Below are 24,031 nucleotides of genomic sequence, written 5' to 3'. Positions count from 1 at the left end.
AATCCGCCTTGAACCACAAGGTATTGGCGGAATAGAAATCACTAATGTAATGTAATGTAATAGTGATCGTGTTCCTCCTTATTCAACTCCTTATCCAGAATTAACCTTATTGGTATCAAGTGCATTAATTAACATCCAGTTAGAAATAGAATTAATTCATAATTTTATTAGGGATAAGAATTTATAGCAGGCTAAAGAAATGACAATGTCTTTTTGCGTTTTCAATTACGTCCTTTGTCATAAGTTAGATCTATAGGAAGCCTTACCTATTTTGACTTGGGGAGAGGAAAGATAATATTTATACATAACATCAGTAAAACATGAGATGTGGGATAAAGTCTTTGGGAGTTATGCTTGATTGATTCCCATTTGAGTATGCAAGATCCCATTTGAGTATGCAAGATCAGTGTACATGTGGTTAGGTCATACAGTGGTGCCTCGCATAACGGACGCCTCGCACAGCGAACGCTGCGCACAACGAACTTTATGTCTTGATCCGTACAACGAACTTCGTTTCACACAACAAAGTCGCCCGAGCTGCATCCTTCCGCGCAGGCACTGCGCTTAACTGCCCTCTCTCCGCCTGGTTCCCTCTTGCCCCCCCGACTCCCCGACACGATCGGGGCAAGAGGGAGCTCAAGCCCTCTTGCCCCCCCGACTCCCCGACACGATCGGGGCAAGAGGGAGCTCAAGCCCTCTTGCCCCCCCGACTCCCCGACACGATCGGGGCAAGAGGGAGCTCAAGCCCTCTTGCCCCCCCCCGACTCCCCGACACGATCGGGGCAAGAGGGAGCTCAAGCCCTCTTGCCCCCCCGACTCCCCGACACGATCGGGGCAAGAGGGAGCTCAAGCCCTCTTGCCCCCCCCGACTCCCCGACACGATCGGGGCAAGAGGGAGCTCAAGCCCTCTTGCCCCCCCGACTCCCCGACACGATCGGGGCAAAAGGGAGCCCAAGCCCTCTTGCCCCGCCGATTCCCCAACCCCCCGACAATATCGGGCCAGGAGGGAGCCCAAGTCCTCCTGGCCACGGCGACCCCCTAACCCCACCCTGCACTACATTACGGGCAGGAGGGATCCCAGGCCCTCCTGCCCTCGACGCAAACCCCCCCTCCCCCCAACGACCGCCCCCCCCAAGAACCTCCGACCGCCCCCCCAGCCGACCCGCGCCCCCCCTGGCCGACCCCCACGACACCCCCAACCCCCTTCCCCGTACCTTTCTGTAGTTGGCCGGACAGACGGGAGCCAAACCCGCCTGTCCGCCTGTAGTTGGCCGGACAGACGGGAGCCAAACCCGCCTGTCCGGCAGGCAGCCATCGACGGAATGAGGCCGGATTGGCCCATCCGTCCCAAAGCTCCGCCTACTGGTGGGGCCTAAGGCGCCTGGGCCAATCAGAATAGGCCCGGGAGCCTTAGGTCCCTCCTGGGGGCGGGGCCTGAGGCACATGGGCCCAACCCGACCATGTGCCTCAGGCCCTGCCCCCAGGAGGGACCTAAGGCTCCCGGGCCTATTCTGATTGGCCCAGGCGCCTTAGGCCCCACCAGTAGGCGGAGCTTTGGGACGGATGGGCCAATCCGGCCTCATTCCGTCGATGGCTGCCTGCCGGACAGGCGGGTTTGGCTCCCGTCTGTCCGGCCAACTACAGAAAGGTACGGGGAAGGGGGTTGGGGGTGTCGTGGGGGTCGGCCAGGGGGGTCGCGGGTCGGCTGGGGGGGCGGTCGGAGGTTCTTGGGGGGGGGCGGTCGTTGGGGGGAGGGGGGGTTTGCGTCGAGGGCAGGAGGGCCTGGGATCCCTCCTGCCCGTAATGTAGTGCAGGGTGGGGTTAGGGGGTCGCCGTGGCCAGGAGGACTTGGGCTCCCTCCTGGCCCGATATTGTCGGGGAGTTGGGGAATCGGCGGGGCAAGAGGGCTTGGGCTCCCTTTTGCCCCGATCGTGTCGGGGGGTCGGGGGGGCAAGAGGGCTTGAGCTCCCTCTTGCCCCGATCGTGTCGGGGAGTCGGGGGGGGCAAGAGGGCTTGAGCTCCCTCTTGCCCCGATCGTGTCGGGGAGTCGGGGGGGGCAAGAGGGCTTGAGCTCCCTCTTGCCCCGATCGTGTCGGGGAGTCGGGGGGGGGGGGCAAGAGGGCTTGAGCTCCCTCTTGCCCCGATCGAGTCGGGGGGGGGCAAGAGGGCTTGAGCTCCCTCTTGCCCCGATCGTGTCGGGGGTGCCAGGGACTACACGGAGTCACCCACCGTACCACCCGATTCGGGTAAGCGCAGGTATCGGTGGGTGGCTTATTTGCGGGGGGGTGCCTTATTTTACATTTTTTTCTAAAAAGGGGGGGCTGTCTTATTTGATGGCCCTGCCTTATCATCGGGGAAACACGGTAGAAAAAAAAAAAAAAATGAACAGTTAAGTCCCAGTTTTTGGCGCTGAGACTCTGCCCTCTCACTGTAAAATTAGACTCTACTTAGTCTGTCTTTAAATTTAAAAAATGTGTGTTGTTTTAAAAAACAATTATGTTTTTAGATGTATCTAAATAAAAATAATAACCAAAAATTTATCTTTTTTTATGTCATCTTAGCATATTTTATGCTACAGGACGAATTATTTTTTTTAACATGTATTGTTATGGGAAAACGCGTTTCACACAACGAACGTTTCACATAACAAACTTGCTCCTGGAACGGATTAAGTTCGTTGTGTGACGCACCACTGTACTTTGATTCAGCTATGCTTATTGAGAGGCTAAAGACTGTTAACGAATTGATTTTAGGACAGTGGTTCATAATCTGGTTCTTTCAAAGGTGGACTACTATTAATGCTCAATACCTGGGTATTTTGATATCTAGGTATGGGATTGTTGCAAGTGGTCCAAAATACATTGGCTAGAGTGGTAATGGGAATATCAAAACATTCACACATCACTCCAGTTTTGAAATAGTTGCACTGATTGCCCATTCAATTTAGAGTTACTTTCTGGTATATGGTACAGGATTTGAAACTTATGCTCAGAAATTGCTATGTGGTTGTCAGTTCATTAGACTTTGAAACACATTATGCAGAAACTAGAGGCACTGTCTCTTCTTTTGTGAAATGCATAGCAGATCCAATTTTATGAAGTGTTGCCTCTGAATGTGCACCAAATCACTAATATATCAGTTTAGGAAGCACCTTAAAACACATTTATTTCAGCTTTTTTTTAAAAGCGATTAAAGATGGATTGATGATATGGTATGACTGCTATGTCAATAAGTGCTTATTGTTATAATAATTTTTATTCATTTATTTGTTAATACTTTTTACAGTTTTCATTGTTTTATTGACCATTTTTGTAGCATTTTGTATATAATGTTACCTACTGAGACCATTGGATACAGCAGGCTGTTAAGTTTTAATAATTATAGTAATCTAATTTTGGTGAAATGAATGCTAGTTAAGACAATTCTTTATAAATATGTACCTTTTATTTTTCATTCTATATCTCTGATTGATGTGTTTAATTCTTTTTTAGAAATTCTCCAGAATTCCAGAAACTCCTGGGTATTGCTATGGAGCTTTTCCTTCTCTGCAGCGATGATGCAGAATCTGATGTCAGGATGGTTGCAGATGAATGCCTTAATAAAGTGATAAAGGTAAAATCTGTGTGAAGTATAATAATTTCATGAAACTTATGCAAAATGTTCTGTTCTAATATTTCTATTTCAACTTTTAAAATGCACTAGCTGAGCTGTTACTACTCTGGGTTTTGGCCAGGTACTAGTGACCTGGATTAGCCACCATGGGAAGGGCTTCTGGGCTTGAAGGACCATTGGTCTGACCCAGTAAGGCAGTATTTAGTTAGTTAGATAGATTTATATGCCGTCCTCCCTGAGGAGGCCAGAACGGGTTACATGGTAATATACATAACAGTTAGCAAACAAGACACATAACAGTTAGCAACAAGGAACAGAAGATTAAGGTGATTGGGTACAGTGAGATGAGTCTAGTTCGGTTGTTCTGGATTAGTAGGCACTTGGAGCCTGAAGCATGCCCAGGAAGACAGTTGGTGTGTGCAAAGGGAGAAAGTCAGTTGAATATCTATTAAGATTACTATGGTTTGGGAGTAACCGTCTGAATGCTAGCTTGCCCTGAGGAGTCAGATGAAGAAGTAGGTTTTTATTACTTTCTTAAAGCTCAAAAGTCCATTAAGATATTTGATGTTAGGAGGTAGCTGATTCCAGTGCTTTGGTAAAAAGTGAGAGTATGACCTGCGTCTGACAATTTCTAGTTTGAGGCTCCGACCAGGAGGTATTTGAAGACACGTTTCCTCCTGGGAGCAGAGGGATCTGTTTGGGACATAAGGCGGGAGTTTGGCTGATATGTAGCCAGGCGCTATGTCGCGTAAGGACTTGAACGCAAGTACTAAGCCTTTGAAGATGCAACATTTGGCTATGGGTAGCCAGTGGGCCAAAGCTAGTGCTTGGGATACTGAATTCGGGCGCAAAGGTTCTTCAGTAGTCTGATTACTGCGTCTTGTACATGTTGGAAATGCTTAATATTTTTTACAGTCAGTCCGTTGAATAAAGTGTTGCAGTAGTCCATGCGGGAGAAGACGAAGGCATAGAGAAGTCGTGAAAAGTCTGGTTCAGAGAAATAGATTATTTTCCGTAGTTGTCATAGATAGTAGAATGAAGTCGAGACCACTTGCAAGATTTGGTTGGTAAGTGATAAGTTTGAGTCGAGAAGTACCCCTAGGCTGCGGACTTGGTCTTTGGAAGTTATGGTAGATGATTCCCAGTGGAGAGAGGGGCGATTGTAGGCGCAATGTTCTTTACGGATCCAAAGAAGTTCAGTTTTTGTGGTGTTTAGTTGGAGCTTGTTTGCGGACATCCAGATTTTGATTTCTGAGAGGATCATTCCATGTCAAGTGGACCAGGAGCCCACGCTCGACCCCCCTCCCCTTGAAATCCAACCAAATTTTACAGGAGTGCTGTCTAGGGTCTCAAATGAAACTGCAAAATTTTTTGGATCTATCTCAATTTGGTCAGGAGCTAGGGGTGGTTAAACAAAAGCAATCAGTCCACTCCCATGCCTCGTGTGATCTAAAACGCTAACTTTGCATAAGCACTACGGCAGTAGGAAACTACCTAGGAGTCTGAAATTTTGCATTTTGGTAGAACACCTTAGGGCAAGTTTCTGTGCCAAGTGTGTTTCCATTTCTACAGGTCAGCAAATAGATAAAAAAAGTTCACGAACGAAAATTTTTGGCAAAGTTTGGCTCCATACTGCTGCTAGTAGGTAAGTCAGCTGAAGGTACAACTTTATCAGCAGACATGTACCATGAGGTACTTCAAAGATTTGCAATATGAGCCTTTACACTGAAGTGAAGCTGAACATATGACCATCTAAAAAATATTGCTTTATGCATTGATTGAGTCGTCGTTATAGATTTTCTTCTGCTGGGGTTGTTTCTTAGGTGGTGATTGTTTTGTCATTTATGAGTGATTGAATGTGATAATGTGGTGGTCAGACCAGGGTACTGCTTTGATGGAGCAGTTGGTAGTTGTTGTGTTGGTAGATGAGTCATTTTGGATGAAGGTTAGGTCTAGCATATGACCTGCTCAGTGGGTCGGTGAGGAGACTATTTGGTGGAAGCCCAATAGGAGGAAATCCACTGGGGATCTGGTCTCATTTGGGTAGTTTGTTAAGTTAGTCTCCTAGGATGGCGATCCTGTTGTAAGAGAGTGTCACCTTGCCAAGGATAGCTAGAAGGTCATCTAGGAATCATCGATGAATATCAAAGCTATTGTAAGAAATCTGTTGTGTCCTACTGAAACTATGAGGCATTAAAGTGTATTTAGTGTGATAGCGCCTATTAATCTTGAGTTGAGGTTGGATTTGATGATGTAAGCGACATCTCCTCCTCTGTAGCTTCCATATTCTTATAGATATCTCTCTTGTTTATAGTTGTCATTTTAGTTTTTATGCTTTGTAAACTCTTTCTCTTCTCTCTTCCCATATTTTTAAACTTTGTAAACCGTGTCGAGCTCCACTTCATTGGAGAAGATGCGGTATATAAACCTAAGGCTTAGTTTAGTTTAGTTTATTTATGCTAAATTACCAAATAGTTTTCCCTGTGTTCTTTTTATTTCAGTAACAAACTTGAGGAGAAGTCAAGAGCTAGTTCTTGCTCAGGAAAGGAGGAAGGTGCTGGCACTGAATCAGGAGGAAAAAGTTAATGAAATCTTTAGATGGAGAAAGAAGGGCGAGAGTGGGATTCAGTTTGAGGATGGGAGATCTTACTGTATTGAGTTGGGAACTTTGATGTCTATAAATTGACAACTCTAGGTTGAAGGGATAAGTAAACCTAAAGTATCATATCTGGTGTTCAGTAAAGCTTTTGATATTGTTCCCTGCAGAATGATAGTGAGTAAGCAAGCTAACTAGTTTGTAGAAAAATTGGTTATGGTTGGAATGGTGACTCATGTTTCCTTTGCGATTGTGCCATGTTCTCAGCATCAAAATGCCTAGATTATATAAAGATAATAAAATATTAGTAGACACTTGGAAAACATTAAGATATGTGAGTAATTTAATACCTATTCCAATTCACAAATCAACAAATTAAACGATATGGTTAAACTCCAAGATTCAAATTGGCGGATTTAAAGTCATCTGGAAGCATTGGATGATTGCAGGGAATACGTGTAGTAGAAGATGTTATTTCTAATGGTAAACTGCTTGATTTTTCACAGTTGCAACATAAATATGGCCTCAACAAATCACAAAGTTTTAGATGGATGCAACTGAAGCAGGCCATTCAGGTGGGGTTCCCTGAATGGAAAAATCTTAACGATCAATATAGCTTGGAATTCTTATGCTTTCAGGTGGACTTCCTGGGAAACCAGGCCGCTCAGTGGTACAAATTAATATCTGGATTTATGAATAAAAAAACAAAGACTGGGCTTAGAGACATTTGGAGCATTGAGATTAAGCATCAAATTACTGCGTCTCAATGGCCACAAATTTGGTCTTGGAGGATGAGATGTACAATGTCTGCATCTATGAGACAAACATGTTTTTTTCTGTTGCATAGAGCATTCTGGACCCCTGTTCGTTTACAAAAATTAGATTGCTCTAAGTCTTATAGATGTTGGCATTGTCATCTTGAAACAGGGACTTTAGACCATTTATTGTTCTATTGTCCATTTATTATGGATTTTTGGAAATCAATGTGGGGCCAAATTAATAGTTTATTAGAAAATCATGTGGCATTATCATATGATACAGTACTATTTGGAATGTCTATGAGGGCTAGGAGCCAAATATCTTACAAAAATAATAAACTCTTACTTATTTTAACAGGAGTTGCCATACAACAAATAACATACAATTGGAAAAATTGGAATAGATTAAACTACAGTTTTTGGTGGAATTCAGTGTGCCATATTTATAAAATGGAAAGAACATTAGCTATTCAGAAAGGAAATTTTAATAACTTTCAAGATGTGTGGGGGCCATTAACAAATTATTGCAATGAATAAGTATTATTTTCCCTGATTTGTACAAATGTAAGAATGGGGTGGGGGGAGGGGGGATTTTATTATATGGTATAAGCTTTATGAATTGTTGAAAGAATGGGAGGGAAAGAGATAATTCTATTTAATATGAAGAATTGTAGAATTTCAAGTGATATATTTAAGTTAAAATGGTTGATACCTTTTGATGCACTTGATGTAAGTTCTAAAAATGAATAAAGAATTACCCAAAAAAGAAAAATAGCATAAATTATTGTATCTGACGTTGATGAGGCAGCAGGAGTCGTAGAGATGGGCAGTAAGATCACTTTTGAAGGATTGGTGACCAAATGTACCATAACTTAGGAATTAGTTGTAGATCAATCCTCTTCAACATTTTTTTAAAGTATTAATATTAAAAGAACTAAAAAGAAACGTATGCTTGTTGTAGATTTTCACAGAACAGCACTAAAAGTCTGGTCGGGGAGGGAAGGAGAAGAGTTGGGAGGGTGTATGTCTTTTGTGTTTATCACCTGTATGGGGAATATAAGTAAATTGAGAAAAGATAATTAAAAATTTAATGCCTTTATTTGATGAAATATTTTTAAAAATATCTTTTTGATTTTTAGACATGTTAGTGTTTATGGTTGTCTGTAGTCTGAGCTGCCAAGAATAGCTGTCCATTTGAAATAGCTGTTTGTTAAATAAGTTGTATTTCTTTATAAGTTACCTTTTCCTTGTTTCTAGTGGTGGGAAAAATGTTGCTTATTTTTGTGAAAAATTTATTCTAGTGCTACGTGTCTAGTAGTTATGCATCTGAACCTGCATGTTGCTTACAGAATTCTGTCAATCATCTTTGAACTCTGTCTCCTTCCATCTTTGAACTCCTGACCCCTCAGGTGTTTTTTTTCTGAAAGCAAGTTGCTCAGAACTGTTTCTGCTCTGCAGTTTTATTATTTTCAGGTATTTTTTCTTAGTGTTTTGTTGGAAGCTCGATACCTAGGAGTTCCCACTTGTTGGTACCTCTGCCTGGGAGAAGGTGTAGACTTGCGCTGCAGAAGTCTGCTGCTACCAAGATCAGCACTCATGGCACATAGCTAGTCAACCTGTTTTTGTATTTTTGGGAGCTTACTTACCTGCATGCATCCCTGATTTATCAGGATCTTGAACATAGGCTTTTTGGCTTTATCTCGGCTTGGCCAGGCTTAATAGTGAGATGGCTGCGTAGTCCTCTTCCCCTTTGCAGCATGAGGTTTTCCGGGTGTTGAGGCTTAGTCTGAGATCAGACCTACTGGCAGCCTGAAGACCAAGTTCATTCTACAAACCTGTGAGGCAGAGTTCTTCTCCATTTATCCCAGCTGTACTCCTAAGCTGAAGCAAGCAGACACATGGCACAGTGAGAAAGGCTATTATAGCCTATGGGGAAAATTGAAGGGAGTGGGGTTGTGTCCAGAAGTGAAATTTAAAAGTTTCTGCAGCCAGAGCAAAGGTCCCCCACCTCTAAACTCCTTTCCCTGTTTTTGGTGCGATTTTGCTGGCGGCAGCCATCTTAGGAAAAGTCCATAGCCTGTTATTGAGAAAGACATGGGGGAAGCCACTGCTTGCCTTTGATTGGTAGCATGGAATATTGCTACTCCTTGGGTTTTGGATAGGTACTAGTGACCTGGATTGGCCACCGTGAGAACATGCTACTGGGCTTGATGAACCATTGGTTTGATCCAGTAAGGCTATTTGTATGTTCTTAAAAACAATCTTTTTTTCTAAAGCCTCCATGTGCCTCAAAACTCCTCAATTTTACATAAAATCAATAGGAATGGACTCTTAAGCCAGGCTTGCACTGGATGTCTGGCCAAGGAATGTCCATGTTGCACCTTAGACTCAGCCTCCTCTGAGTCCTCCAGGGCTGGGGATCCACAGGAGGTGCGATCCCAAGGGAAGAAACCATTTTCAGAGTCCCCTGAAGGTGAATTGGCTAAGTGTAGATGCGTGTTTGCCATAGAGTCAAGGAGGACCTGCAGGGATTCCCTGCCAGGGTCCTTGAGACCCCCAGTACAAGGCTTCACCCTGGATTTAGTAAGCCTCATGTGGAATGGTTTTTTGAACTGCCAAGGGTCCTCAGCATCTGCTTTAAATGCAATGGCGGTGGGGATATCCCCTCAGAATACGCCCCGATCAGATGAGGACAAAGAGCTGGACCAGGATGTTCAGTCTGACATAGACTAAGAGGAAGAAAAGTCCTATTCCATGCCATTATTGTCCCAGGATGCAGTTTCTCTGGCAAAGTCTGGTTCTCTGCATGAGAGTAGCGATCAAGAAGTGGACCAGAGGAAGACCCCATGTTGTGCCGGCTGTTCAAAGCCTCTATCTCATTGCGGGAATTGAAGCTGGAAGTTCCTCCAGCCCCCTTGTCACAGTGCTCAATTATGAGCAGCTTAGTTACTCCGACTGCGTTCTTTCCCTCGCATTTGGACATCACAAAGCTGGTCATAGACCACTGGGAGTTGCCAGACGGGTCCCTCCGAGTGGCTATGTCCAAGCTTTAAATTAACTGAATTCTGGAATGCTTTACCGCTTACATTAAGAAGTTTAGATTCTTTTGCTTTATTCCGGAAAGTTCTGAAAACTTTTTTGTTTGCTAAACATTTTAGAAATTACGGTAACGATTTCACTCTACTTTTCCTTGTGAAGTTTATGTATTATGTATTACATTATTGTTAACCAAGTCGAGCTTCTCTTGGTTGATGACTTGGTCATAAGAACATAAGCAATGCCTCCACTGGGTCAGACCCGAGGTCCATCGTGCCCAGCAGTCCGCTCACGCGGCGGTCCAACAGGTCCAGGACCTGTGCAGTAGCCCTCTATCTATACCCCTCTATCCCTTTTTCCAGCAGGAAATTGTCCAATCCTTTCTTGAACTCCAGTACCGTACTCTGTCCTATTACGCCCTCTGGAAGCGCATTCCAGGTGTCCACCACACGCTGGGTAAAGAAGAACTTCCTAGCATTCGTTTTAGTTTAGTTTATCCTATGACTCTGGATGTCCAGCAGTTTGTTCAGTTGTGGATTCGCTGGTGATGCAGATCACCAAACAATTCTCGTTGCCTAGTGAAGGAGGTTTGCGATGTGGGAATGTTCAAGGCTCTCGAAGATTTCGCCCTTATGCAGGAGGCCAAGTGACTGAGTTCCTTTCAGAGGTCACAACAGAGGTTCAGTGGGGGCAGGATACAGCAAGCCTCTGGCTCTTGTCCCTCTCCAGACGCCAGGACAGGGGCCAAACCCCCCTAGATAAGGGGAAGGCTGTCAGATTATTTGTCGGTCTAGGCTCAGATTGGCATAGACCGTTGTGTCCTAGAAGTTGTTAAAGAAAGTTGCAAAATCGAGTTCTGTGCCTCCTTTCTGAATCTTTTTGTATATTCTCTGACTACTTTCCTTGATTTGACGGAAGCCTATCTTCATATTCCCATTTTTCTGGCCCACAGGAGATATTTGTGATTGCATATCCTGGAGCACCATTTCCAGTTTTCTGTGCTCCCCTTCGGCATAGCAACAGCCCCTTACACCTTTACCAAGGTTATAGTGGTGGTAGTAGTGCACATCCACACGGCAGGGATCTAAGTGCACTCATATCTGCATGATTGGCTAATCAGAGCCCTGTCCAGAGAGGAAGGAGATCGGGTAGTTTTGAGAGTAGTCCAACTCCTCCAAGACCTGGGATGGATGGTTGACTTCAAAGAGAGTCGGCTAGAGTCAACCCAGATCCTGGTGTACCTGGGAATTTTGTTTGACACAGCCTTCAGCTAGGTTTTTCTTCCATAGCCATGCAGACTGGAGCTCCAGAAACAGATTTTGGACCTGCTACAGAGTCCAATTTCCATGATGTGGCATTATCTGCAGGTTCTGGGGTTGATGGCGGCAGCTATAGATGTGGTCCCTTTGGCAAGAACGCACATGAGACCTCTCCAAGACTCTCTCCCCTCTTGCTAGTCTGAGGTGATAGCTTCTCTTTTGAGGGGCATGCCTCTCATTTCCTCCTGGGAGATACGGCCAGTGCCAACCTTTACACTTGTGGGGGTCATTGCAACGGACACCCTGATCAGGTTTCTTGGTCACTGGCTCAGAAAAAGTGGTTCATAAATTGTCTAGAACTTGGAAGCATTCAGCTAGCACTGCAGGCACTGGAGAAGTCTCTGAAAGGCAAGGTAGTTGGGGTCTTCTCAGACAATGCGCCAGTGGTGGTCTATGTCAACAGGCAAGGAGGCACCAGAAGTACCCCGTTATGCCTAGGAACACAATACCTCTTTTGGTGGGAAGAAGCTAGTTTGCAGGCTTTCTCAGCTGTGCACGTTGTGGGAGTGAAAAATGAGCATGTCGGCTTTCTCAGTTGGCAAACTCGACCCGGGGGGAATGATTGCTGCCTCATAAGGTGTTCAACTCCATTGTTCGGTGGTAGGGACGTCCAGAGATGGATCTATGGTCTCAGCAGTAAACACAAAGGTGGCTCACTTTTATAGCCATAGATATGAGCTGAAAGTGTGGGGTTGGATGCATTAGTCCAACTATGGCCGGAGAAGGGGTTCTTGTATGTTTTCCCCACAGCCCATATTAGGTCCTGCAAGTCATCCGGGTTTGTAGTCCTAGTAGCGGTAGACCATGGTATGTGGACCTTTTCCACCTCCAGAGGGACGAAGGCCTCAGTGTATTTTGTCACTCGGGGACCATTCCCTAAGAGAATTTGGAACACTTTAGTCTTATGTCATTCTCTTGAGTGGGCTGCCCTGACGAGCAAGGGTTACTTGGATGTGGTCATCGCGATGCTGCTAAGAAGCCATCGACGGTGGCAGCCTATGCTAAGGCCTGGAAGGCCTTTCAGCACTGGTGTGCTGTGGATGATAGAGATCCCTTATGAACTCCAATTTCGGTAGTCCTGGACTTTTTTGCAAGAGGTACTTCAGAAGGGTCAGTTGGATTGCTGAAAGTGAAGATGGTAGGCCTTTCCTGTTCCGAAGCTTGGGGGGGAAAGAAGGTCTTTGGCTTCTCACCCAGATGTCACCCGGTTCATTAAAGGGGCCCTCTGATGTGTCTTCCATTCCTGTCTTGGAATCTTAACATCATGCTACATAATCTCATTATGAGCCCTTATGGGAGGCTTCCTTTCTGGATCTTACGGTCAAAAGAGTGTTTCTGATGGCGATTATGTTGGCGAGATGAGTCTCCAAGTTACAAGCTCTATCCTGCAGGGAGCTGTTCCTTAAGATTATAGAAATAGGGCTTTCCTTTTGCACAGTTCTTTCCTTCTTACTTAAAGTAGTCTCTGCTTTCTACATCAATAAGGAAGTCTGTTTGCCCGCTTTTCACCCTATGGAGTCTAAGAACATAAGAACATAAGAATTGCCGCTGCTGGGTCAGACCAGTTGTTCATCATGCCCAGCAGTCCGCTCATGCGGCGGCCCTCTGGACAAAGACCAGCGCCCTGACTGAGACTATCCCTATCATGGTACATCCTTGTTCAGCAGGAACTTGTCTAACTTTGTCTTGAATCCCTGGAGGGTGTTTTCCCCTATGACAGACTCCGGAAGTGCGTTTCAGTTTTCCACCTCTCTTTGGGTGAAGAGGAACTTCCTTATGTTTGTACAGAATCTATCCCCTTTCAACTTTAGAGAGTGCCCTCTCATTCTCCCCACCTTGGAGAGGGTGAACAACCTGTCTTTATCTACTAAGTCTATATCCTTCAGTACCTTGAATGTTTCGATCATGTCCCCTCTCAATCTCCTCTGTTCGAGGGAGAAGAGGCCCAGTTTCTCTAATCTTTTGCTGTACGGCAGTTCCTCCAACCCCTTAACCATCTTAGTTGCTCTTCTCTGGACCTTTTCGAGTAGTTCTTCTTCATGTACGGCGACCAGTGCTGTACGCAGTACTCCAGGTGAGGACCATGGCCCGGTACAGCGGCATGATAACCTTCTCTGATCTGTTCGTGATCTGCTTCTTTATTATTCCTAGCATTCTGTTAGCCCTTTTTGCCGCTGCCGCCGCACATTGCATGGACAGCTTCATCGACTTGTCGTTCAGAACTCCTAAGTCCCTTTCCTGGGAGGTCTAAGAAAAAGGATAAAGCAGTGCATATGCTGGATGTCAAGTTAGTGCTTCTTCAGTAACTCGAATTTATAAATGAGGTTCATATATTCAGATGATCTTTTCTGACCAGTCATGCTAAGAAAGGGATGCTGGCATCTAAGGTCTCAATTTCCAGATGGATTAAAATGACTATTACCTCCGCATAGGTGGCCTGCGGTAAGTAGCTGCCGATTGCATTGAAAGCGCACTTCACCAGAGGTGTTTCTACCTTTTGGGCGGAGACTTGGGTGGTTTCACCCGAGGAAATTTGTAGAGCAGCTACATGGTTTACTTTTTATACCAAGTAAACACCAAAAAGTCCAACAGGACAGAGAACCCACGGGTATAAAATAGTATAAAAGGAAGTGGGAACAGACAATGAACACTCCACTGAAGATTGCTGATGTAAAACCAACTTGTTTATTTCAGAAAAGGAACCAAGCAGAAGCTGTGGACCCGACACAGCACTGTGTTTTGGCATCTGAGGAACGGCTGCATCAGGGGTCACTAAACATAAAAACATAACACAACATATTAAATCACATCATATAAAAATTAAAAAATTTCCATAATCCATACAAATAAATCAATACCAGAGGCCTTCAACAGGTTTTATAAAGTAGACATAGCAGCTAGGAAGAACTCTGCTTTTGGGTCCTCTGTTTTGAAAGCAGGCTCTGTGGGCCTGCCCTAGATTCAAGGGACTGCTCTGGTATGTCTCTAGCATTCAGAATTACTAGACACATTGCACTAGAAAGAAAGATTAGGTTCTTACCTTGATAATCTCTTCTTTCTTGTAGATGTATCTAATAGTGCTGAAGCACTGTTCTGTAAGTAAGTTTCACCTGCCTTCTTCCTTGGGATCAGTCTGGATTTGGAGACTTCTCTGTCTCTCAGATGAGCTGGGAAAAAACCCCAAACAAATCACTCAAGAAAGTTAATTCTGGTCTAAGTCTCTGCTTGATAGCTGGACATGTAAGTAGCTATGAGCTCTATATAATACGTGTATTAGTGCTGGTTGGTATTTGGTATCTTGTTTTGATCATTTACTTAAGAACATAAGCATTGCCGCTGCTGGGTCAGACCAGTGGTCCATCGTGCTCAGCAGTCTGCTCCCACGGCGGCCCTTAGGTCAAAGACCAGCGCCCTAACTGAGTCTAGCCTTACCTGCGTACGTTCTGGTTTAGTAGGAACTTGTCTAACTTTGTCTTGAATCCCTGGAGGGTGTTTTACCCTATAACAACCTCCAGAAAAGCGTTTCTACCACCCTGGGTGAAGAAGAACTTCCTTACGTTTGTACAGAATCTATCCCCTTTTAACTTTAGAGAGTGCCCTCTCTTTCTCTCTATCTTGGAGAGGGTGAACAACCTGTCTCATCTACTAAGTCTATTCCCTTCATTATCTTGAATGTTTTGATCATGTCCCCTCTCAGTCTCCTCTTTTCAAGGGAGAAGAGGCCCAGTTTCTCTAATCTCTCACTGTACAGCAACTCCTCCAGCCCCTTAGCCATTTTAGTCGCTCTTCTCTGGACCCTTTCGAGTAGTATTGTGTCCTTCTTCATGTACGGCGACCAGTGTTAATTGATATATTTGTTACAGAAGTGCAGAACAGAAATGTAGTGTTAGGGTTATTTCCATTTCCCTCCTTCCAGTTATGTCTGTCATTACAGTGCTGCGTGATTGCTTTTGTACAAACTAAGGGGGCAGGAGCATCTTCCAGGGAAGGAGGTGGCATTAAAAGATGATTGACAGAATTTTGCAAGCAACTTGAGGGTTTAGATGCATAATCCTACAGTAAAGGACTACTAGACACATCTACAAGAAATAAGATTATGAGGTAAGAGCCTATTCTTTCAGCTTATTTTAACAGATTTATGAATGCATTTTTTTTTGTTTTTTTTCCCTATATTACCAACTTCTGCATTTTGTTACAGACTTTGATGGATTCTAACCTTCCGAGACTACAACTGGAGCTTTACAAAGAAATTAAAAAGGTGAACAGACTTCCTTTTATTTTTGAAATCAGTGTTTCAGTATATAATACAAAATAGCCAAGTAGGTGTGTAGTGCAATTACATGAATAAAACATACATGGAATGTAAGTGGATGGGAAAACAATAGAGGAAGCAGAGGTTTTTTAAAAAATGTTTCTTTGAAGACAAGCAGGACAGTGGTGGTCTTCTGGGTAAAGTCATCCAGTATGGATGCTACCCAGCACTTTATAACTTTAAGAGACATTTTGCAGAGGCCTCACTCAACATGCACTTTGCCTTAATTATACAACTGATAATAGAAACATAGAAACATAGAAATAGACGGCAGATAAGGGCCACGGCCCATCTAGTCTGCCCACCCCAATGACACTCTCCTACCTTTCTCTGTGAATAGATCCCACGTGTCTATCCCATTTGGCCTTAAAATCAGGCACACTGCTGGCCTCAATAACCTGAAGTGGAAGACTATTCCAGCGATCAGCCACCCTTTCAGTGAAAAAGAATTTCCTGGTGTCCCCGTGCAGTTTCCCGCCCCTGATTTTCCACGGATGCCCCCTTGTTGCCGCAGGACCCTTGAAAAAGAAGATATCTTCTTCCACCTCGATGCGGCCCGTGAGATACTTGAATGTCTCGATCATGTCACCCCTCTCTCTGCGTTCCTCGAGTGAGTACAGCTGCAACTTATCCAGCCATTCCTCGTACGGGAGATCCTTGAGTCCCGAGACCATCCGGATGGCCATTCTCTGGACCGACTCCAGTCTCAGCATATCCTTACGGTAATGCGGCCTCCAGAATTGCACACAGTATTCCAGGTGGGGCCTCACCATGGATCTATACAATGGTATAATGACTTCAGGCTTACGGCTGACGAAACTCCTGCGTATGCAACCTATGATTTGCCTTGCCTTGGATGAAGCTTGCTCCACTTGATTGGCAGTCTTCATGTTCTCACTGACGATTACCCCTAAGTCTCGTTCTGCTTCAGTTCTTATTAGGATCTTGCCATTAAAGGTGTAAGTCTTGCATGGATTTTGGCTGCCCAGGTGCATGACTTTGCATTTTTTGGCATTGAAGCTGAGTTGCCAGGACCTAGACCAGCACTCCAGTAGGAGTAGGTCGTGCATCATGTTGTCGGACATTGAATTTATGTCTGTTGTGCTTTTGCCCACTACATTGCTTAGTTTGGCGTCATCGGCGAATAATGTTATTTTACCTCGCAGCCCTTCTGCCAAGTCTCTTATAAAGATGTTGAATAGGATCGGGCCCAGGACCGAGCCCTGCGGCACTCCACTGATTACCTCTGTCATTTCGGAGGGGGTGCCGTTCACCTCTGCCTCTGAAGCCTCCTTCTGAAGCCTACCTCCAAGCCAGTTCCCAACCCATTTCGTCAATGTGTCGCCCAATCCTATAGAACTCATATTGCTCAGCAACCTGCGGTGTGGTACGATATCGAATGCTTTACTGAAGTCCAGGTATACGATGTCCAGGGACTCCCCAACATCCAGCTTCCTCGTCACCCAGTCAAAGAAGCTGATCAGGTTGGATTGGCAGGATCTCCCCTTAGTAAATCCATGTTGACGGGGATCCTGTAGATTCTCCTCATTCAGGATCGTATCCAATTGGCGTTTGATTAGAGTTTCCATTAGTTTGCACACTATTGATGTGAGACTCACCGGTCTGTAGTTTGCTGTCTCCATCTTGGAGCCTTTCTTGTGGGAATCAACACTGCTCTAACTCATCCAAAACACTGCTGTAAGACTAATCTTCAACCTGAGAAAACATGACTCGGTCACAGCCTTCATCAAACAACTGCACTGGCTACCCATCCCATCACAAATAACTTTCAAAATATCATGCATCATTCACTGCATACTTTACAACCTCCAACCATGCATCATTCACTGCATACTTTACAACCATTCCAAGTTTTTAATCATAGAAAGGTAAGCACGTTTTTACTCCTAGAAAGGTAAGCACGTTTATACTGAAGATTTTTTGTGGATAGGAGATTTATAGTATTCTGTTGAAGGTTCTGTGAGAAGTAGACCATGCCATTGAAAAGTACTAGATGAGAGGAGCCGTTTTGGATCTGAAAGGTATCAAAAGAGCGCTCTGGGTTCCATACTTTTGTATGGAAACCCTGAAGTCTTTAATTCTTGCTGTCCAACCAGGGGAATTTCTGACTTCTCTCGATCTGACAGAGGCATATCTGCATGTTCCCATTTGGGCCTCCCATAAATGATTCTTTTGCTTTGCGATTTTGGGAGAACATTATCAGTTTTGTGCACTTCCCATTGGTCTAGCTAGGACGCTGCACACCTTCACCAAGATTATGGTAGTGGTGGCAGTGGCCTTGCGCAAGGATGGCATTCTGGTGCACCCCTATCTGGATGATTGGTTGATTTGAGCAAAGTCGTTGCAGAAGAGTTCCCGGGTTACAGCTTGGGTTGTAGAGTTCTACAGTCACTGGGCTAGGTGGTCAACCTGTCCAGAAGCTGGTTGATTCTGTTTCAGCTTTTGGAATATCTCAGCGTTCTTTTCAACACTAGCTTACGGAGAGTTTTCCTTCCAGAGGCCAGGGTGTGCAAATTGCAGATGCAGATTCGCTTGCTGATGGTTTGCCGTTGTCTGCTGGTGCAAGACTTTTTGCAGGTCTTGGGGTCCATGGCAGCCTCCTTGGAAGTGGTCTGGTGGGCTCTGACTCATATGTGTCCTCTTCAGTATGCGCTTCTTTGGCAGTGGTCGCCACAGATTCATTATCTGGATTCTCCGGTCCCTCTTCGGGGATTAGTTCGTCACAGCCTACACTGGTGGCTCCAGTCTTCCAATCTGGTTCAGGGAGTGGACAGTGCTCTGGTGCAGGCTTGACTGATGGCTGGCCTTCTTTATGTCTTTCCTCCGTGGCATCTGGAGGGCAGAGTTCTTTGGATTGCCTGGCATGCAGGCCACATGATTCCTATGGCTCCGGACTGGCCCATGCACCCGTGGTATGCGGATCTGGGTTGTTTGCTAGGGGCAGATCCTCTACACCAGTGGTCTCAAACTTGCGGGCCGGGGGACACATGCGGCCCGCCAGGTACTATTTTGAGGCCCTCGGTATGTTTATCATAATCACAAAAGTAAAATAAAACAGTTTCTTGATCATATGTCTTATAATAATATTATTATTAAGACAGCCAAAAGGAAAGATTTATAAACTGTAAAGAGTTTTACCTCATGCAAAATTGTCATCTAATATAATAAAATGGTAGGACGCGCATGCGCACTAAAAAAAATCGTGTTCCCTGAGCTGTCGCGTTTTTTTTAGTGCGCATGCGCGGGTTGCACGTCACCAGCCAATTGCCTCCACAGGCCGGACCGCAGCCAGACGGACCGCGGGAAGGAAAAGAGGGAGGGGAGGAGGGCTTCGAGGGAGCCGGCTGTCGGAGGAGGGCAGACGCGGGCCCAGGAGCAAGTCCAGCTGTACAATCCTGTCCCTAAAGCCGCGGTGGCGGCTTTGAAAACGGCTCCCTTAGTTCTTTGTTCGATTTTTTTTTAAAGTTTAATGCTGCCGCCGTGGCTCCTCTCACGATCCCGGCCTGTGTCAGAGAAGGCTTCCGACGCAGGCGGGATCGTGAGAGGAGCCGCGTCGGCATCTTTAAACTTAAAAAAAAAAAAAAATCCAGCAAATAACTAAGGGAGCCGTTTTATCTGCATGCTGCTACGAAGGAACAGGTGAAGGGGAGGGAAATGCTGATGCTGATGCACAGGGAGCAGGCAGGCATGGCAGGCAAACAGGGGGAGAGGGAAAGGGGCTGCTTTGGGGGTAGGGGTGTGTTGGGGGCACACAGCAATCATGGGCAGGGGATCACAGAGCAAGCAGGCATGGCTCAACAAGGGGAGAGGGAAAGGGGGCTGCTTTGAGGTGAGGGGTTTGCTGGGCCAGCAGCAATCATAGGGGGGAAACAGAAGGGGGCCACGGAGCAGGCAGGCATGGCACAAAAGGGGGCAGGGGCATTGGAAAACGGGGCTGTTTTGGGGGGAAGGGTGTGCTGGGGGCACACACCAAGAGATAGGCAGGCATGGTGCAATGGAGAAATACAGGCAGGCAGGGCACAAGGCAGAGACACAGACAGAAAGAATGACAGACAGACAGACAGCATCCAAGCACAGAGAGAGAAAGGAAAAAAAAACAGTCTACTCTAGCACCCGTTGGACAGGGGGAGAACGAAAGAGATGCTGATGGACAGGGGGGGGTGAAAAAAAAAGGAACGGAGGACTAATGTTGGACAGGGGGAGAAGGAAACAGGTGCTGCTGGACAGGGGGGAGGTAAAACAAAGGGAGAAGGGCTGCTGCTGAATAAGGAGAGCAGTGAAGGGGTGGTGGTGGACACAGGGGAGGTAAAAGGAAGGGAAAATGGACAGGGGGAGCAGGCAAGGGGTGGTGATGGACAGCCAAGGAAAAAGAAAGGCAGAAAGAAAAAAAGCGGCTAAGGAGAGAGAGAGAAAGAAATAAAGACACACACACACACATATGTTCTAGCACCCGTTAATGTAACGGGCTTAAAGACTAGTTCTTTAATAAGACATTAACTATTTTTTCTGGGGCCCTCCAAGTACCTTCAAATCCAAAATGTGGCCCTGCAAAGGGTTTGAGTTTGAGACCACTGCTTGACACCCTGCCCCTCTCGCCCGATCTTCTGACTCAGGGTCCCATTCCAATGTTTGATCTGAGTCCCTTTTGTCTTATGGCTTGGTTCTTGAAAGGGCTCACCTAAGGAAGAAGGGATATTCGGATACGATGATCTCCACTCTCTTAGGGTTTTGGAGAATTTTCACCTCTCAGGCTTATATCCACATTTGGCGTCTCTTTGAGGAGTGGTGTAGCATGGTTCCCCTTTGGGCTACTTTGCCTTACATCCTGGAGTTTCTGCAGGATGGCCTAGAGTGTGGCCTTGCCTGGTCTTCCCTTCGGGTGCAGATTGCCGCTTTGACTTACTTTTGTGGTCTCTTTAATGGTAAGAGTTTGGCCTCCACTGTGGATGTGATTTGGTTCTTGAGAGCTGCAAAATTACTCTGGCCACCAGTTCAGACATCAGTTCCTGCCTGGGTTCTCAATCTAGTTCTCTTCGTGCTTATTCATCCTCCATTTGAGCCTCTCGTCACCTGTATGTTGAAGGACCTTATTCTTAAGGCGGTTTTCTTGGTGGCCATTACTTCCGTGAGATGCATTTCAGAACTGCAGGCCTTTTCATGTAAACCTTCCTTCATGCGGCCGGTTCCCTCCTTTCTTCCAAAAGTGGTCTCGCCATTTCACATGAATCAGTCTATGGTTCTTTCGGTCTTGGGTAATCGAGAGGGCTCGTTGGAGCAAGTTGGATGTCCATATGGTCCTTCGCTCTTATGTTCAACAGATCCAGGAGTTCGTAAGTCGAATCGTCTTTTTGTCCTCTTAACGGGTCCTCATAAGTAGGGAGTTGAGATGTTATTGTTTTTCAGCCTTGTTGTTTTCTGCTTGGCTATTCGTTAAGACTGATTGTAATAGGGACTTCACTATCCACTTGTACTGTAGCCAAAAGTTAGTGTCTCAGTCTCCACCTGCTGGCAGAGGAGTGTAAACCCATCTGTTTCTGTGCCAGTCTGGAGCGTCTAAAAGAAAGAAAATTAACAGGTAAGGACCTAATTTCTCCTTTCATGAGGTAAATCAGAAATTGGAAGAGAGTTGTGATAAATAAAGGCTTTTCCCTTTCCTTCTTAAATGGTCTAGAGGCAGAAAGCATGGAGTATTCAGAGATGAGGGCTTCTTCTCCTCTTTGTGAGATTAAGAGCAAATATTTTTTTTATGTATGATAGTATCGTGAACTCTGTGGCTTTAGGTTGAATAATTTGGCAATTCAATAAAGCACATTTTGAGGTGGGCAGACATTATCTAGTAGAGAACATAATTAAAACATCTTACCTGAGTTTATGTTGATCTAGATGACTTCCATAGTAGCCTGTAGCCCCAAATCATTAGGATGGATTCCAGCATAATTTACTTTCAAGAAGCAGTAAGAAATGAGAGGTAAAAGTATTAATATATGTGATGCAATTAAGATCACTTCATGGTGTCCCAGAGACCATCCTGTTCCTTGGATATGCTCCTTTGGTGCTCACCCATAGTGCTGTCACGAAAATTTTTTTCTGGTTCACAGAAATGGCACTGATGCCAGACTTTGGCTGATAAGGGTGGGCATTTGATCAAAGCTTAACAGGTCATGCACAAGATTCATCAAAACCAAGGAGGCACACAGATGTCTAGTTCCCACTCAGCTGCCCTCTAGGACTCGCATGTTTATAACTGTTGAATGATATAGTTGATAACTTGACTAATGGTCATCTTTTCCCCTTGTATTATGGAACATGTGACTTAACATTGTATTGCCTTTTGCTTTATATGGGCAGATAATGACATTTTGATTTTCTACATTTTTAACAATTCTGTAAATGCATAATTTTAAAAAATATGAAAAAGGGGGAAGGAGAAAACTCTACTCTTCTGTAATTAGTGATGTGAGTGGAGTTTTAATCAGTTATTAAGAATGTCACGACCATATGGTATTACTAAGACTCCTCCACTGTTTTCATTAAAGTGTTGAGCAAGTAAATGTTAGTGTAAGAGCAGACCTTATCCCAGGACAAGCAGGCAGCATATTCTCACATGTGGGTGACGTCATCCACGGAGCACCGGTACGGACAGCTTTAAAAGTGTATCACCACTTTAAGTTTTTAGAAACTTTGCGACTGCCCGTACCACACATGCGCGAGTGCCTTCCTGCTCGAAGTAGGCTCGCAGTTCCTCACTTCTTCATTTTTGCATAGCGAAGAAGTTGAGTTTTCTGAACTCTGTTCAGTTTTTTTGCCTTGCCTTCCTGCTTCGTGTAATTTTTCTGTTTTTTCTCTATTTCCTTTTTTTGTACCTTTGTGTTGATGTAAAGAAAAAAAAAAAGAGACTTTCTTTCTCTCTCTTTCCTCATGGGCTTTGCCCTTCGAGGGTTCATTTTTTCTTCAGCAATTGAGTTTAATCTTGCTGACATGGTCTTTTCCGTCTGTCTAGACCGTTTACAGGTAGTGCTACACGTGTCGGATGCCTATTTTCTTCATCAACCTGTATAGTTGGTGCTTGCAGTGTCTTGGGCCTGAACACTGGGTAGAAACCTGTGCCCTGATGTCCCACCTTGCAGAAGCGCTCAATAAAAAACCGTAGTCTTTCAGCAGAAGAAATTGTTTGGGGCTGCTATGGACATTGACAAGACCTCACAACTATTGACATCGAAGACTCCTGCATAGACATCAACATCGGTATCGGGAGATCTTGCACCATCAGGCAAGCCAGCTAAAAAGTTGCCAGCTTCCCAACAAGCATCGCAAGTCATACCAGTATCAAATCCCTTGATGCATACCAAGCAGCATTGCCTACTTTTAAGGCTTGTCTCTCCTTCAAGGTGTGCATCCTCGTTGAGGTCACACTCTCCAAGGCAAGCCGCGGCACCAATGGTACTGGCAGATAAGCTTTCTGGGAAAAGAAAGATAAGCTTTCTGAGAAAAGCTCGATGGAGGTTGGGCGATATTTTCAAACTTCATGCACCAGAATTGACTCCCTAGGTACTGGCCCAGTCTGAGCATACTTCCTCGAGGCCCCATGGTACCTCAGTCAGCTCTCTGGCAGAATGTCGGCATGAATCTTCATCCAGTCACCATCGATCCTCTTGACGCTCTACTCCTAGACATTGATCATCACATTGACAGTCAAGTTCTCCATCGGTGCATCGATCTACTTCATCAAAACATTGACGCTCGTCTTCTTCCTCTCGACATTCGAAGTCAAGGAAGCACCGATCTCCATCATGTACTTCAAAATGAAAGAGAGCTTTATATTGTACTTCCTCAGATTGGTACCAGAGTCATTGAAAGCGTCAATCCCCTCAATGCACACCATCTCCAAAGCTTTTTAATGACTCTGATTTACAGTCTGAAACAGACGCTGATCTCTCTAGTTCTGCAACTGAGGTTTATGTTACCCCTTCAGAACCCTCTTCTCAGAAATCTCCGCCAAAGACAAGATCACATATCGAAAGACTGCCTTTTACTAAATTAATTAGGCAGGCAAAGACCTACCTGTTAAACTGGAAGCTGACTCTTGCCTTCAGTGCTGAATATTTAGAGGCTTTGGACTATGTTGAGCCTCCCAAAGAGCTCCTTAAATTACCATTGCATGGTATTTTCAAAAAGATTCTTCACAAGAATTGGAAAACGCCCTTGACTATTACAGTGACTTCCAGAAAGCTGGATTCTAGTTATAGAATCTTTTCTTCTCCGGGGTCTTTGCTTTGAAAGTCTATGCCTCAGTGCCACCAGGGCGTGAAGGCTAAACTATGGACAAGTTTGGACATCGCCTTTATCAAAATTCCATGTTGGCGAACAGGGTCCTTAA

The 24,031-nt window shown here is 45.1% G+C and overlaps 1 protein-coding gene across 6 annotated transcripts in view; it reads left to right on the top strand.

The window, feature by feature from the left end:
• HTT (huntingtin) overlaps positions 1-24,031 on the top strand; it is an 831,912-nt gene that overhangs the window by 34,447 nt on the left and 773,434 nt on the right. For all 6 annotated transcript variants that reach the window (XM_033950363.1, XM_033950354.1, XM_033950401.1 and 3 more), the window contains exons 3-4: positions 3,492-3,612; positions 15,520-15,579. In XM_033950363.1, the coding sequence (XP_033806254.1) occupies positions 3,492-3,612; positions 15,520-15,579 (181 nt within the window). The remainder of the gene's footprint in view (positions 1-3,491; positions 3,613-15,519; positions 15,580-24,031) is intronic.

Source organism: Geotrypetes seraphini, chromosome 1 (assembly GCF_902459505.1).
Source record: "Geotrypetes seraphini chromosome 1, aGeoSer1.1, whole genome shotgun sequence".
Taxonomy (NCBI): domain Eukaryota; kingdom Metazoa; phylum Chordata; class Amphibia; order Gymnophiona; family Dermophiidae; genus Geotrypetes; species Geotrypetes seraphini.
This window is presented reverse-complemented; position numbering and strand designations above follow the sequence as displayed.